The sequence below is a fragment of the Seriola aureovittata genome, chromosome 15 (assembly GCF_021018895.1).
Source record: "Seriola aureovittata isolate HTS-2021-v1 ecotype China chromosome 15, ASM2101889v1, whole genome shotgun sequence".
Classification (NCBI taxonomy): domain Eukaryota; kingdom Metazoa; phylum Chordata; class Actinopteri; order Carangiformes; family Carangidae; genus Seriola; species Seriola aureovittata.
This window is the reverse complement of record NC_079378.1, coordinates 15,523,283-15,534,046: the sequence shown is the minus strand read 5'-3', so window position 1 is coordinate 15,534,046 and position 10,764 is coordinate 15,523,283. Positions and strand designations below refer to the sequence as shown.

Here is a 10,764-nt window from a genome sequence, read left to right as displayed (position 1 = left end):
CTCATGGTTTCACTCAAAAACTAAAATGGATTCACAGACATTCTAAGGTATCTGCTGAATGCTGAACAAATTTCGGGAGATCTTCTGAAGACTATTTTGAGGACTAAGAATATGGTCACGGCTAAATAGGAAGCAGAAATGTGTGTGTTGGAATGTTGGCTTGACAGCGTGTTGTCGTTTGGTCCTGGGTGTCAACCTGGAAAATTAGCCTGTGTATGAGGTAAGCTATGCCAGCCAAACCACACCTCTGTGGCGGGGAAGGACGGACTCGCTTTTCACTGAAACAAAGTCATACTGTGTTTTGCATCCACAGTGGGCGACTGCTATGGCTAATATTTAACTTTTATAGCACTGTAACTTAACAGTGCCATTTCCGCATTTATCAGTAAGCTAACAGCTAGGTAAAACCTACAGTCTATGGTTAAAAGTGAGTTCATATGGGCACATTTACAGCCAGTTCACGGCACAAAGTATAGATCGGACAGATAGGACAGTATGGAGGAGAAGAAGGAGCTGTCAGCGATGTAAAAAGGTATTGTCCTGCCTGGGGTCTGTTCATGACGGCAAATATCTCGGCGATGCTCAGCGCTAGCTAAGGTTAGCATGTCACTGCCCCCAAAATTAACATCAACATGCAGGTTTATGGAGATGCTGTGAGAGAATAGAATAGCTAAAAATGTCGAAGCTTAACCGTTATTCTTTGGAATTTTTCCTGCTAGAGAAAATAACCAAGACTTGACAATTGACATTACTAGTTAAATGTTTATGCCCTGTATCTGCTGAATGTAGGTTGCTCAAGTAAATACAGCTGACGTTACTGTTCCAACGGCTATAAAATCTGCCTTCAGGTTAACTGTTACTGGAGCAGTTTTTGTCTTTTTATTATTAAATAAGACTGTTATCATAAGTTTTATTTTGTGTTAGTCACTGTTCATGGTCACAGCTGAGTGTTGGCTTTGTTATGCAGATATTAATGATAGTGGTGACACGATTTGCCGATTAACTAATCCATGCACAGAAAATCAGTCCAATTTTAGTTAATGGCCGATAACAATGATTATCAGTCATTCCTTTAGGAGATTGTGATAGACACAAAATTATTATTTTTGTTGAGCAATGATTAATTTGTAGGATAATCGACAGAGGCATTGGTAACCGAAACAATGTAAGCTAAACTGCCCTGTGAGATAACGATAGTCACATGTGAAGGGTTCAGTTTCATTGTGGACAAGAGAGGGGAAATGTGAGGCTGAACAGCCGAGCGATGTGATACTGCACTTTGTCAAAGAGGAACAGAAGAAGTCAGGTGTACAGTTACTAAGTATAAAATTACTTTTCAGGAAGCCCTTTCAGTAGTGTGTAAGACAATAAATGGCTCTGGATAACAAAGTAAAGAAAATTACAGTGAGAAAGGTGGAATAAAGACACTTAACAGGTATCTTTGTTTTTTTTCTAGGGTAAAATCTCACCTGTTGGTTTTTATTGTTGTATGAACCTGTCCTGTCAGGGTGAAGTTTTGCACAAAAAGACATTGTAGTAGGCCTATCAGATTATGACTCCAATATATCCATTCTCATTTGTAACATGTTTTCTCTTTAAATCAATTCACAGGTCTCAGAGAACTACATTTTTTGGCCTCATCTCCTTAACCTGGATTTGGAGGTTTCAGCGATGGATTTCCACCCATAAATTTTTGTTACTTCACATTGATCATTTCACTGATTGACTGTCCAGATCAGCAACATGTTTCACCACCATGGGATGACTGGTCAGTGTGTCTGTGGCTGTTAGTATGTTCTCTGAAATGTCCCACACGGAGGAAATATCTTAAACTATAGCATAACAGCAACCACTGTTGCCATTTTCACTGGTTCACATTAGCAAAGTCAAACAGCAATGGGCTTCTGTTCGCCTGTGTGCAAGGTTTTGCGAAGGGGGAAGTATTTTGTACTGCTCTTTCTCTCGCTGTCACTGCTGGCATGGATTGCAACTTTTTCAGGCGAAATAGTTAAATCCATTCAGGTTTCCTCCGTCACAACACAAGCTCTTGTCAAAGAAGACAGTCTAAGGGATAAACTCAACTCTTGGACTGCATCACCTTCTCGCTTAAATACTCCACCACCAAAAGGCGAATGCCCTCAGGGGTCACCACTGCTACGTAAGTATACCTCGACGTACAGGTTAAAGAGGTGCCGAAGTTATGGTGTATGTTGTTTTAACTGGGTAAATTAAAAGAAAAATAGTCACCTCAACAGACGTAAATTAAAGTTGTCTGCTCATGATGCCCACTTGCTAAATTGGAATGGTTTGTCTATGTTTTATATATATTTCTTTCTAAGTTCTCCACCTTTACACTGACTTCATGGCAGTGTAGACGAAACAGTGGTAGAGTAGATAAGTTAACTGCTATGTAATAATCCAACTGTTGAGAGGTTAGTTTCTCAAAGCTATTGATGGTTGATTGTGCTATTCATGACTGCAAATGATGGGGAACAACATTTTTAAAAACATATAAAATCGTAATTAAAACTGGTAAACACATTAAAAATGTTGTTTAATCCTGGCTATTGTTTTTTTGTGCTAAGGGTAATTGATCTGTTAGTACAGTATGTTTATTACATGCTCATTATTTGTGAGTTGCATTTGCAGCTGCTACATTTTGTCTGTCCTGAATGGGTCCAACAAGGCAGCAAAAGAAAAAGTTTGAAATTACACAGTTGGAAAAATGTTTAAAATCGTTTTTTCAGTAAAGCATTTAAATGTCTTGCTCGTGACTTGATCTGCTTATTGTGTTATGAATCACGTATAGAAGACTGATCACTAGCACTTAAGACTTATATTGTGAACTCTCTTTCTGCAGAAGGAGCTGTGAAGCTGTCCTTTGAGTCCTCTCTGAAACTGAAGGATGTGGAAAGTGAGAACAAAGGAGTGACTGAAGGCGAGTATGAGCCCAAAGACTGTACAGCGAGGCAGAGCGTAGCGATCCTCATCCCTCATCGCAACCGAGAGAGACACCTCCTCTACCTCCTGCACCACCTGCACCCCTTTCTGCAGAGGCAGCAACTGCATTACGCCATTTATGTCATCCAGCAGGTATTGCTCCACATCGAGTACAGATTGACGTCACACAGTTTTCATATGAAATCAAATTATCATATCAGGAGACCACAATTAGAATACATTCCATTACAATTATTAGTATTAGTAATTGTTTTAGTTTAAGTAGTTGTAGTTCAGGCTCCTGCTGGTAAAGATTTTACTTTTGTTTTTGCATAGTTGCTAAAATTCCGCTTTCCAGTTTCTCAACCAAAAAGTAAAGATTGGCACGATTGTATATCATAAAAAAATATGTTAGAATGATCAGATATGATGAAATTGCATCTGAGGGGCACAATCAGAGGAAAAAGAGCAACTTTAAGTGAAGAAATGTGAAGAAATATTATGTTTTTATGTATGTATGTATTTATATTATGTGTAACTTTGTTGTGTTACTTTTAAAGTATTTTTTTCAAATGACAAAATTTCAAGTAAATAGTCAAGGAAAGCCAATTTTTATTTATATTGTGCCAAATCACAACTGAAGTTATCTGAAGACACTTTTCATATAGAGCAGGTCCAGACCATATTATTTATAGTATTGATTACAGAGAGCAAACACTTAGTTACAGCGACTAGGAAAAACTTTAAAGAGGCAGAGAGTTCAAGCTGAACCAGGATCAGGGTGGGTGGCCATCTGCCTCAACCGGTTGGAGAGAGGCAACGGGGTGCAGGAAAGAGAAGGAGGGAGAGAGAGGGAGAAGAAAGACAGAGAGAGGCACACAGCCCGGGCGCTCATGTGGTTGACGGAATAAACAAACAGTTACAATGATGCAGTGGTTTTCACAAAGTTTACAGTAATCTTGTTGGCAGGACAACATGGACTATTGTGTGCTGTATACACTGGGTTTAACTGATGTATAGAGACTGAGACATGCCAGTGGTGGAATGGTAACAGGTACAAAGCCTGAAATTGTGAAAGAATAAAGAGCTAAATGAAAGTTAAAGCATTACTAAAAATCAAACTTGCAAGCAAAAACAAACAACTGGCTACAGCATTTTCTTTTTCTAAATAATTGAGAAATCTGTTGGCCAGCTGTTTTCATATGGGTGTGTTCCTGCTGGAGAAATAAAAATTGTTAGACGTCAAATGATGCAATCATGGTTACTGTTGCACAAAGAAACAAGTGAACCAAAACTTATTCACAAGCCAAAGGCAAATCATCTGCAACATAAAAATGTTCTCAGTAACCCAACAGAAAATTATTATTATCAGTAGGCAAACTACAGAGCCGGTAAATTTAGAATTACCTGAGTTGTTTGTGTGTGTGTTGGTTGGAAAAAGATGTGTTTAAAAAAGAGACAGAAAAGACGAGCAATTCAACTACATACAATCGATTTTAACTTATTAGCTTGTAATTTGAATGCAATGTACAAACCTGGATACAAGCACATATTAACCAATATTAGTTGATTTCTTTTCTAACTTACTTGTACAAAATATTTTGTTATGTTTTAGTTCCTGTGTGGTCATCTGGATTCATTTTGAGGCAGTATTTGACTTTCACGGTGGTTAAACATAGAAAATAGAATCATTAAATTGCTTCAGATTCAATTGGCAGGCATTAAATAATCTCTCAGAGCTGCAGCTATAGAAAACTGTGATTTTATTGTTTTGTTTTTTTTTTAAAGGCTGGTCGTGCAACCTTTAACCGTGCCAAGTTACTGAATGTTGGGTATTTGGAGGCACTGAAGGACTACAGTTGGGACTGTTTCATCTTCCATGATGTGGACCTGGTTCCTGAAAACGATCACAATTTATATGTCTGTGACAAGCAGCCCAAACACTTGGTGGTGGGCCGCAATGCCACAGGATACAAGTGAGTATATGACTAAGACTAAATTCCTGTAACTTATGAGTCAGCAGTTAAACTTTATATTACCCTTATGAATAAACATTGCGACATTAACGGATGGCAGTCTCCTCAGGCATGATATTTCCTTGAAAGGCCTGATATTATCTTTAAACAAACTGTAATTTTTCTTCCTAATCTTCAACTCTCAGGCTGCGTTACAAAGGCTACTTTGGAGGAGTCACAGCCATGACCAAAGACCAGTTTCTTCAAGTGAATGGATTCTCAAACACTTACTGGGGTTGGGGGGGCGAAGACGATGACCTTCGCATCAGGTGAGACAAACACAACTGAAAATAGTACTATGATTAGTGTTTTTTTGCACTAATCTGGATCAGACTGGCGGTGGTGCATATTCCTTCATTCATTCACTGATGCATGCGGGTCGGCTGTGTCGCGCAGGGTTGAGCTGCACAAAATGAAGATTGTGCGACCGCCGGCTGATGTAGCTCGCTATACCATGGTGTTTCACAAACGAGACAGCGGCAATGAAATAAACAAGGACAGGTCAGTAAATGTAGAGAAGTGGATAATGTGTTATGCATGTTTTAGCATATTTTAGGTCAATTAAATGTGTGATTCCTGATTTGTGCTGTAAGTTTAATCGCTTCAATGAACGTTTTTTTTCCTCTCAGGATGAGGTTACTAGGACGAACACCACAGGTATGGAGAAAGGATGGACTCAACAGCTGCTCATACAAGACTTTGTCAGTAGAGAGGCTGCCTCTTTATGTGAATGTTACTGTGGATATTGGTAAGCCACAGAGTTGAGATTTCAAACAAGAACCCCTGCTGTGACCAAAAAATATTTTATGATATACTTTATACAGTATGCCAGGCCTCTGATGGCAGGAAAGCAACTATATGTGTAAAACACAACACATTAAGCACACAAAATGCACATTGTTTTGATTAGTTTTTCATATTAAAATTGAGTTCAGGTGGCAACTGCATTAGCTGGTATGTCTTTGCATATTTTTGCATATCATGCTTAATCTCTTCATATTATTACCTGGCTTTCTTCATAATGTGTCTGGGCAGCAGAATTCCAAAAAATAATAATTTTATTTTTCTTTCAAGGAATGGTTGGCTTAGATCAAATTAAGAAGTTGGCCATAAATATTCCTGGTACTCAAATTATGTTGTTAAAACAACAAGCTGTCAGACTTCAATTAATTTATGCCTTATTATTTGCCTGCGTGATATATTACAGCGTAAAACATGCTGTTTTATAAAAAGCCAGTTACACATGGACAGTGTGTATTTTGTGTGCTTCATTCTGTGGATACATTGACTGCCTAAAGTCCCTACAGACACAGGTGTTGTCGTTTATTTTGCCTGAGCAGAGGATTTATAAGCCAGATAACAGAGCACCAGTGTAGGTGCGCAGAGCCTATAAGAGTAAGTTAATGCTGAGGTTTCTTGAACTCAAGGCTAGTAGATATGTTTTATTGAAACTGACATGTTCATGACAAAATGTAGACAATGAGTAATCTGAAATAAAATTAACACTGGATCATTTCACAAGAATAATATAATAATAATAATATAATATTAATTGATTTTTTTTTTTTTTCAAAACAAACTAACAGCAATAGAGCAACAGGCTTTTAGAGTACCTACAAAAATCCCTCTTAGACTGACCATGATTTATTTTTATACAGTGTTGAAGCACAGTGGATGTAATGAGGTCTTTTTTAGATCAACGAAAAGGATACAAACAGATTATCATTTAATCTAAGTTAGGTTTAATTTATCTTCATTATCCAAATCTAAAATTTCTGGTGCTTGTTCATAGAAGACAAAGTGAACATATCAGTGAAATTCTAGAAATCTTAATAATGCTAGATATCTGAGGTCTTCCTCTTCTCAAACTCATAAAGTGAACATAATTAATTTGGATATAAAGTTACAATATAGTTTTGCATCAGTCTTTCATCAGACAACAGATGAACCTTGAGGAAAAAAAAACTCAAGGACCACTGAAGCAATAACAATACATGGAAGGCTGATATCAAGTGATATTAAATTTCAATCTTATTTGAAAAAAAAAACTATAACTAACTATATGTCACATTTGCAGCAGACTTTTTTACTTGTGACAGCAGGAAACACAGGACACAAACCTGAAACTGACTCGCTCACATGAATTGCTGCCTTGTTAATATTATTTATTATGCGCGTGTTTCATGCTATGACATGTCAAAATGTCTGCTGTGAAAGAGCTCTGTTGGAAGGTTACAATAATTTCTGCTCTTAAGAATTGGTCTGCTCTTAAATCTCTTGCTGCTCCACAATAATCCTAAATTATTATTGCTGTTTTAAAATTAGTAACTAAAATACACTCGGGCTGCCTTGAGCCAACTGGCTTTATTTACAGAGCATGAGAGCTTGAACACCTTTGACTCAACAATGTTTTTGTCTTAAAAAGTATTTCTGTGAGCCATAATATCAAGATGATTTCTTATACTGCATGTTTTTTTTTATATATATTAGGCCTTAAATGCTTCATTTTTAAGCAGAAATTAATGGGTGGTGGATTCTTATTTATTACACTTTTTTTTAAATGATAATTGCAGACTTTTGAGAACATCAGTATAAATTCTTCTATTTATCGTATGTGAAGAAATTTCAGTCGAGAAAAATTTGCATACGTATACTTTGATCATTGCATGCTGCCTAGAAATGTGTGTCTGATACACTCATATCAAGTTTTTTTTTTTAACAATTATATATATATATATATATATATATATAATATATATATATATATAGATATATATATATTTAAGGTAGTATAGCTACTGTTATGTTACAAGGACTATATGTTCTGTTTTTATTTTTCTGACCAGCAAGTCTAACTTCTTTCAAACCTGAGCAATATTACTAACTATACTGGAAAACATAGTTACACTTTACTTGAGCCATTCATTATATTTTCATATTCACAACTTTTAGACTAGAGCTTCATAATAACTACAGGCTGCTCTAAACGACAACATTTTCTGTTTGTGTGTGTGTGTGAACTGTTGCTCCAGTGATGAACTGAACTAGTCTTCATAAAACGGCAGTATGCTGTAGCCATTATGAAGCTCTAAGCATTGTTATACATAAACATTATACCAGAATACAAGTTTTCTATGTTGTTTGTGGCCTGACCGTTATTTCCGTGGTTATTTCTCCACTTCTGACTGAACCTTTTTGTTTTTTATTTGTTTAAAACTTTCATATGTGAAAATATTCTATGTGCACAAGTTAAAGTACATCTTTTTTTGTAAAATGATCACAACCAAGAAAATTTGTGGTAGTGTTGTAGCATCAAACGTTTGACTGACATTTTTTTTTTTTTTTTGAATTTGTAATTTATATGAATAATTGTTTGAAATTCAAAGTGATGCCATATAAACCTTTTGAGAATGTCATTTGGTGGATTTGTTTTGAATGTTCCTATGTTGATTTTGGATGACGTGTCATGTTTTGTTTGTGTTTAAGGGAGAACGTTGATCATGACAGAGAAGGAGATTATGCATTTCACTTCTAATAGGATTATTTTCTCTTTAGAAGACATTTAATAAATAGTATTTTTTCTTATGAACTGTCTCGTGGTTTTTTGTTTTCTAGGATGAAGCATCTACAGTTTTGGTGCCACAATTTTAACTTACTTGATGAAAAATGCCCGTGAGTATAAGAGTATTTTATTTGTGTCAGTCACGTAGTAAAAAATATCATTAAACCCTGACGATCTTTGACGGGATTAAGCTTGTTTTTCTTGTTGCAGTTGGTGCCATATGTGTAATGTGTGGTGTATATTGGTTTTGATTTTCCTTGGTGCTTGAGGCTTGTTATAAGGTTCACGTCTGATTATTTGGTGGTCCTAATTCAAACCACACTTAATACATCTCTTCAGCAGCTTTACATGTGCTCTTGCACGTGGATGGCTTCAGGATAAAATGAGCCCCCTCTGATAATCTTCTCCTTGCTTATTTAGAATATGTAGTATGTTGTATAACAGGCACAGTCCCACCAAAATGGCAACAGCCTGCAGTGCATGGATCTGACCAGTGGAGGGCCTTGAGAGCACAACCCACTCATGATAAAAACATCTTGAATGTGGTCTCTTGTACTTGTTAGCTACAGGAAGATTGCTTTTATTGCCTGGCAATTTGCACAGCAGTAGCCTTGATGCATCATGGTGACAAACTGTTTGAGTCTTATTTGTTTGAAATGTGGGAAGACGTTCAACACAGACCATTCAAAGGAAAAACAGCAAATCGAGCTTAAAAAAAAGGGCTTGAATTAGGTTCAATTCGTAGTTGGTAAATGAAATTAGCTCTTCACGTTTCCTTTGAAACAACTTAAATTCCTCTGTGACACATTGTTGTTGATAGGAGAGATGCAGGGTGTGAATACAGGCTATGGCATCCCAAACATGAGTAGGCCTCCTTTACAGTCACACAGGCTGGGCTGCCTGGTGACGTTATGGTGTTGGTTTCCTTTACATATTAGACAGTTACACACAAATTATTTGTTGAGATATTTATACTAAAGTAAATAAGAAGTCTTGACAAGTTTGTGGGTCTAAAATTGAATTCCATGTGTTGTGCAACTAAGTAAAGATGAGCCAAATGTTATCAGAAGGAGAAAATCATTTAACCTGCATTTAACTTTTATTGATGTGCTAGCACAGTGTAGCTGTGCATGATCCACCAATCTACACTGAATAAGTGTTAGTTTTACATTTTAAGGAGTTTGGTTGTTCATATTCTCAAATGCTGATCAGACCGTTCTGTTCTATCTCAGTGACTAACACAAATCTTTAAATGTATTATCTTTACCTTCAAATCAAAAACATCTTGCATATAAGGAGAAGTATTTTGCCCACATTTTTATCATTTCCACGCTCTCACATTAGCAGAAACTAAATTATGCTGCAGATCTGCCAAGATCACTCTGAGGACATGTACTAAAAGTTATGGACAAGAATAACCCCTATTTATTCAGATACAATGAAATGTCTTCTCAGCATGGGCAGATTTTTTTTTCTTTTAACCAGTGTGCAAAGAAAGAGCGGGATGGACAGAATGATGTCATCTCCCCTTCCTATGGTGCAGAAAGAACGCTTTGTCTTGTGGAGGCCAGGCCTAGTCACTAGCTCACATGTGACATTCACAAAAACACTTTTAGCACAAAAACATCAACTCTGCAAGTCAGACCACTTCTATGTTATAAGACTGCCAGTGGTGTTTACGATGTGTACTGTATTGTTCCTGCTTGTAAATTTAGTAACCTTTGTATCCAAGAGTGTAAGAATTCATCAGTGGGATGTTCATATCTATTTACAAGAGCAAGGAGAATAATAACTCATGGAAAAGCAAAGCCTTAGGCCTTTGGATTAAATGTAAAACCCAAACGTGTCGGTTGAATTCACACATGTTCCTAAGAGATTGAACTGCTGCAATGGTTTTAAGCTATTTTCTAAAACTGATTTAGCAGCGATGCCAGGCAATGTCAAATTATTTTAATGCGGTGGTACCACTGCACAGCAACAAGGTCCAAGGATCCTTTCTCTGGGTGATCCAGTTTTCTCCCACAGCTCAAAGACATGCAGGTCAGGTAAACTGAAAGCTCAACAGAGCCCACAGAAGTGATATGTGTATCTGTGTTTTTTTGTGTGTGTATGTGTCAGTTGCTTTTCCTTTGAGTCACTGCATTCTGGAAAGGCTCTCCCATTAACTTGAATAGGAATAAGAAGGTAAAGCAGAAGGATGGATGCTGTGCCTTATGGGCAAGGAGAAAAACATTTTTAGAAAACATA

General features: G+C 36.8%; 1 protein-coding gene across 3 annotated transcripts; it reads left to right on the top strand.

Moving 5' to 3' along the window:
• Positions 1-8,540, top strand: b4galt4 (UDP-Gal:betaGlcNAc beta 1,4- galactosyltransferase, polypeptide 4). 3 transcript variants are annotated; one of them, XM_056398128.1, is made up of 7 exons: positions 1-220; positions 1,612-2,158; positions 2,861-3,093; positions 4,729-4,916; positions 5,102-5,224; positions 5,352-5,456; positions 5,585-8,540. In XM_056398128.1, the coding sequence occupies exons 2-7, from the start codon at positions 1,897-1,899 to the stop codon at positions 5,718-5,720; spliced, it is 1,047 nt and encodes a 348-aa protein (XP_056254103.1). In that variant the 5' UTR covers positions 1-220; positions 1,612-1,896; the 3' UTR covers positions 5,721-8,540. The 3 variants fall into 3 exon arrangements, with proteins under 3 accessions (XP_056254103.1, XP_056254101.1, XP_056254104.1); XM_056398126.1 differs by lacking the exon at positions 1-220 and adding an exon at positions 240-532; XM_056398129.1 differs by lacking the exon at positions 1-220 and adding an exon at positions 240-597.
• Positions 8,541-10,764: the final 2,224 nt, after the last annotated feature.

What these genes read in the sequence shown, in the direction of transcription:
- b4galt4 (XM_056398128.1), top strand. Translation starts at nt 1,897, where the DNA reads ATGGGCTTCTGTTCGCCTGTGTGCAAGGTTTTGCGAAGGGGGAAGTAT. An exon ending in TCAGGGGTCACCACTGCTAC is followed by an intron (nt 2,159 to 2,860) that starts GTAAGTATACCT and finishes CTCTTTCTGCAG; the next exon opens with AAGGAGCTGTGAAGCTGTCC. An exon ending in CGCAATGCCACAGGATACAA is followed by an intron (nt 4,917 to 5,101) that starts GTGAGTATATGA and finishes TTCAACTCTCAG; the next exon opens with GCTGCGTTACAAAGGCTACT.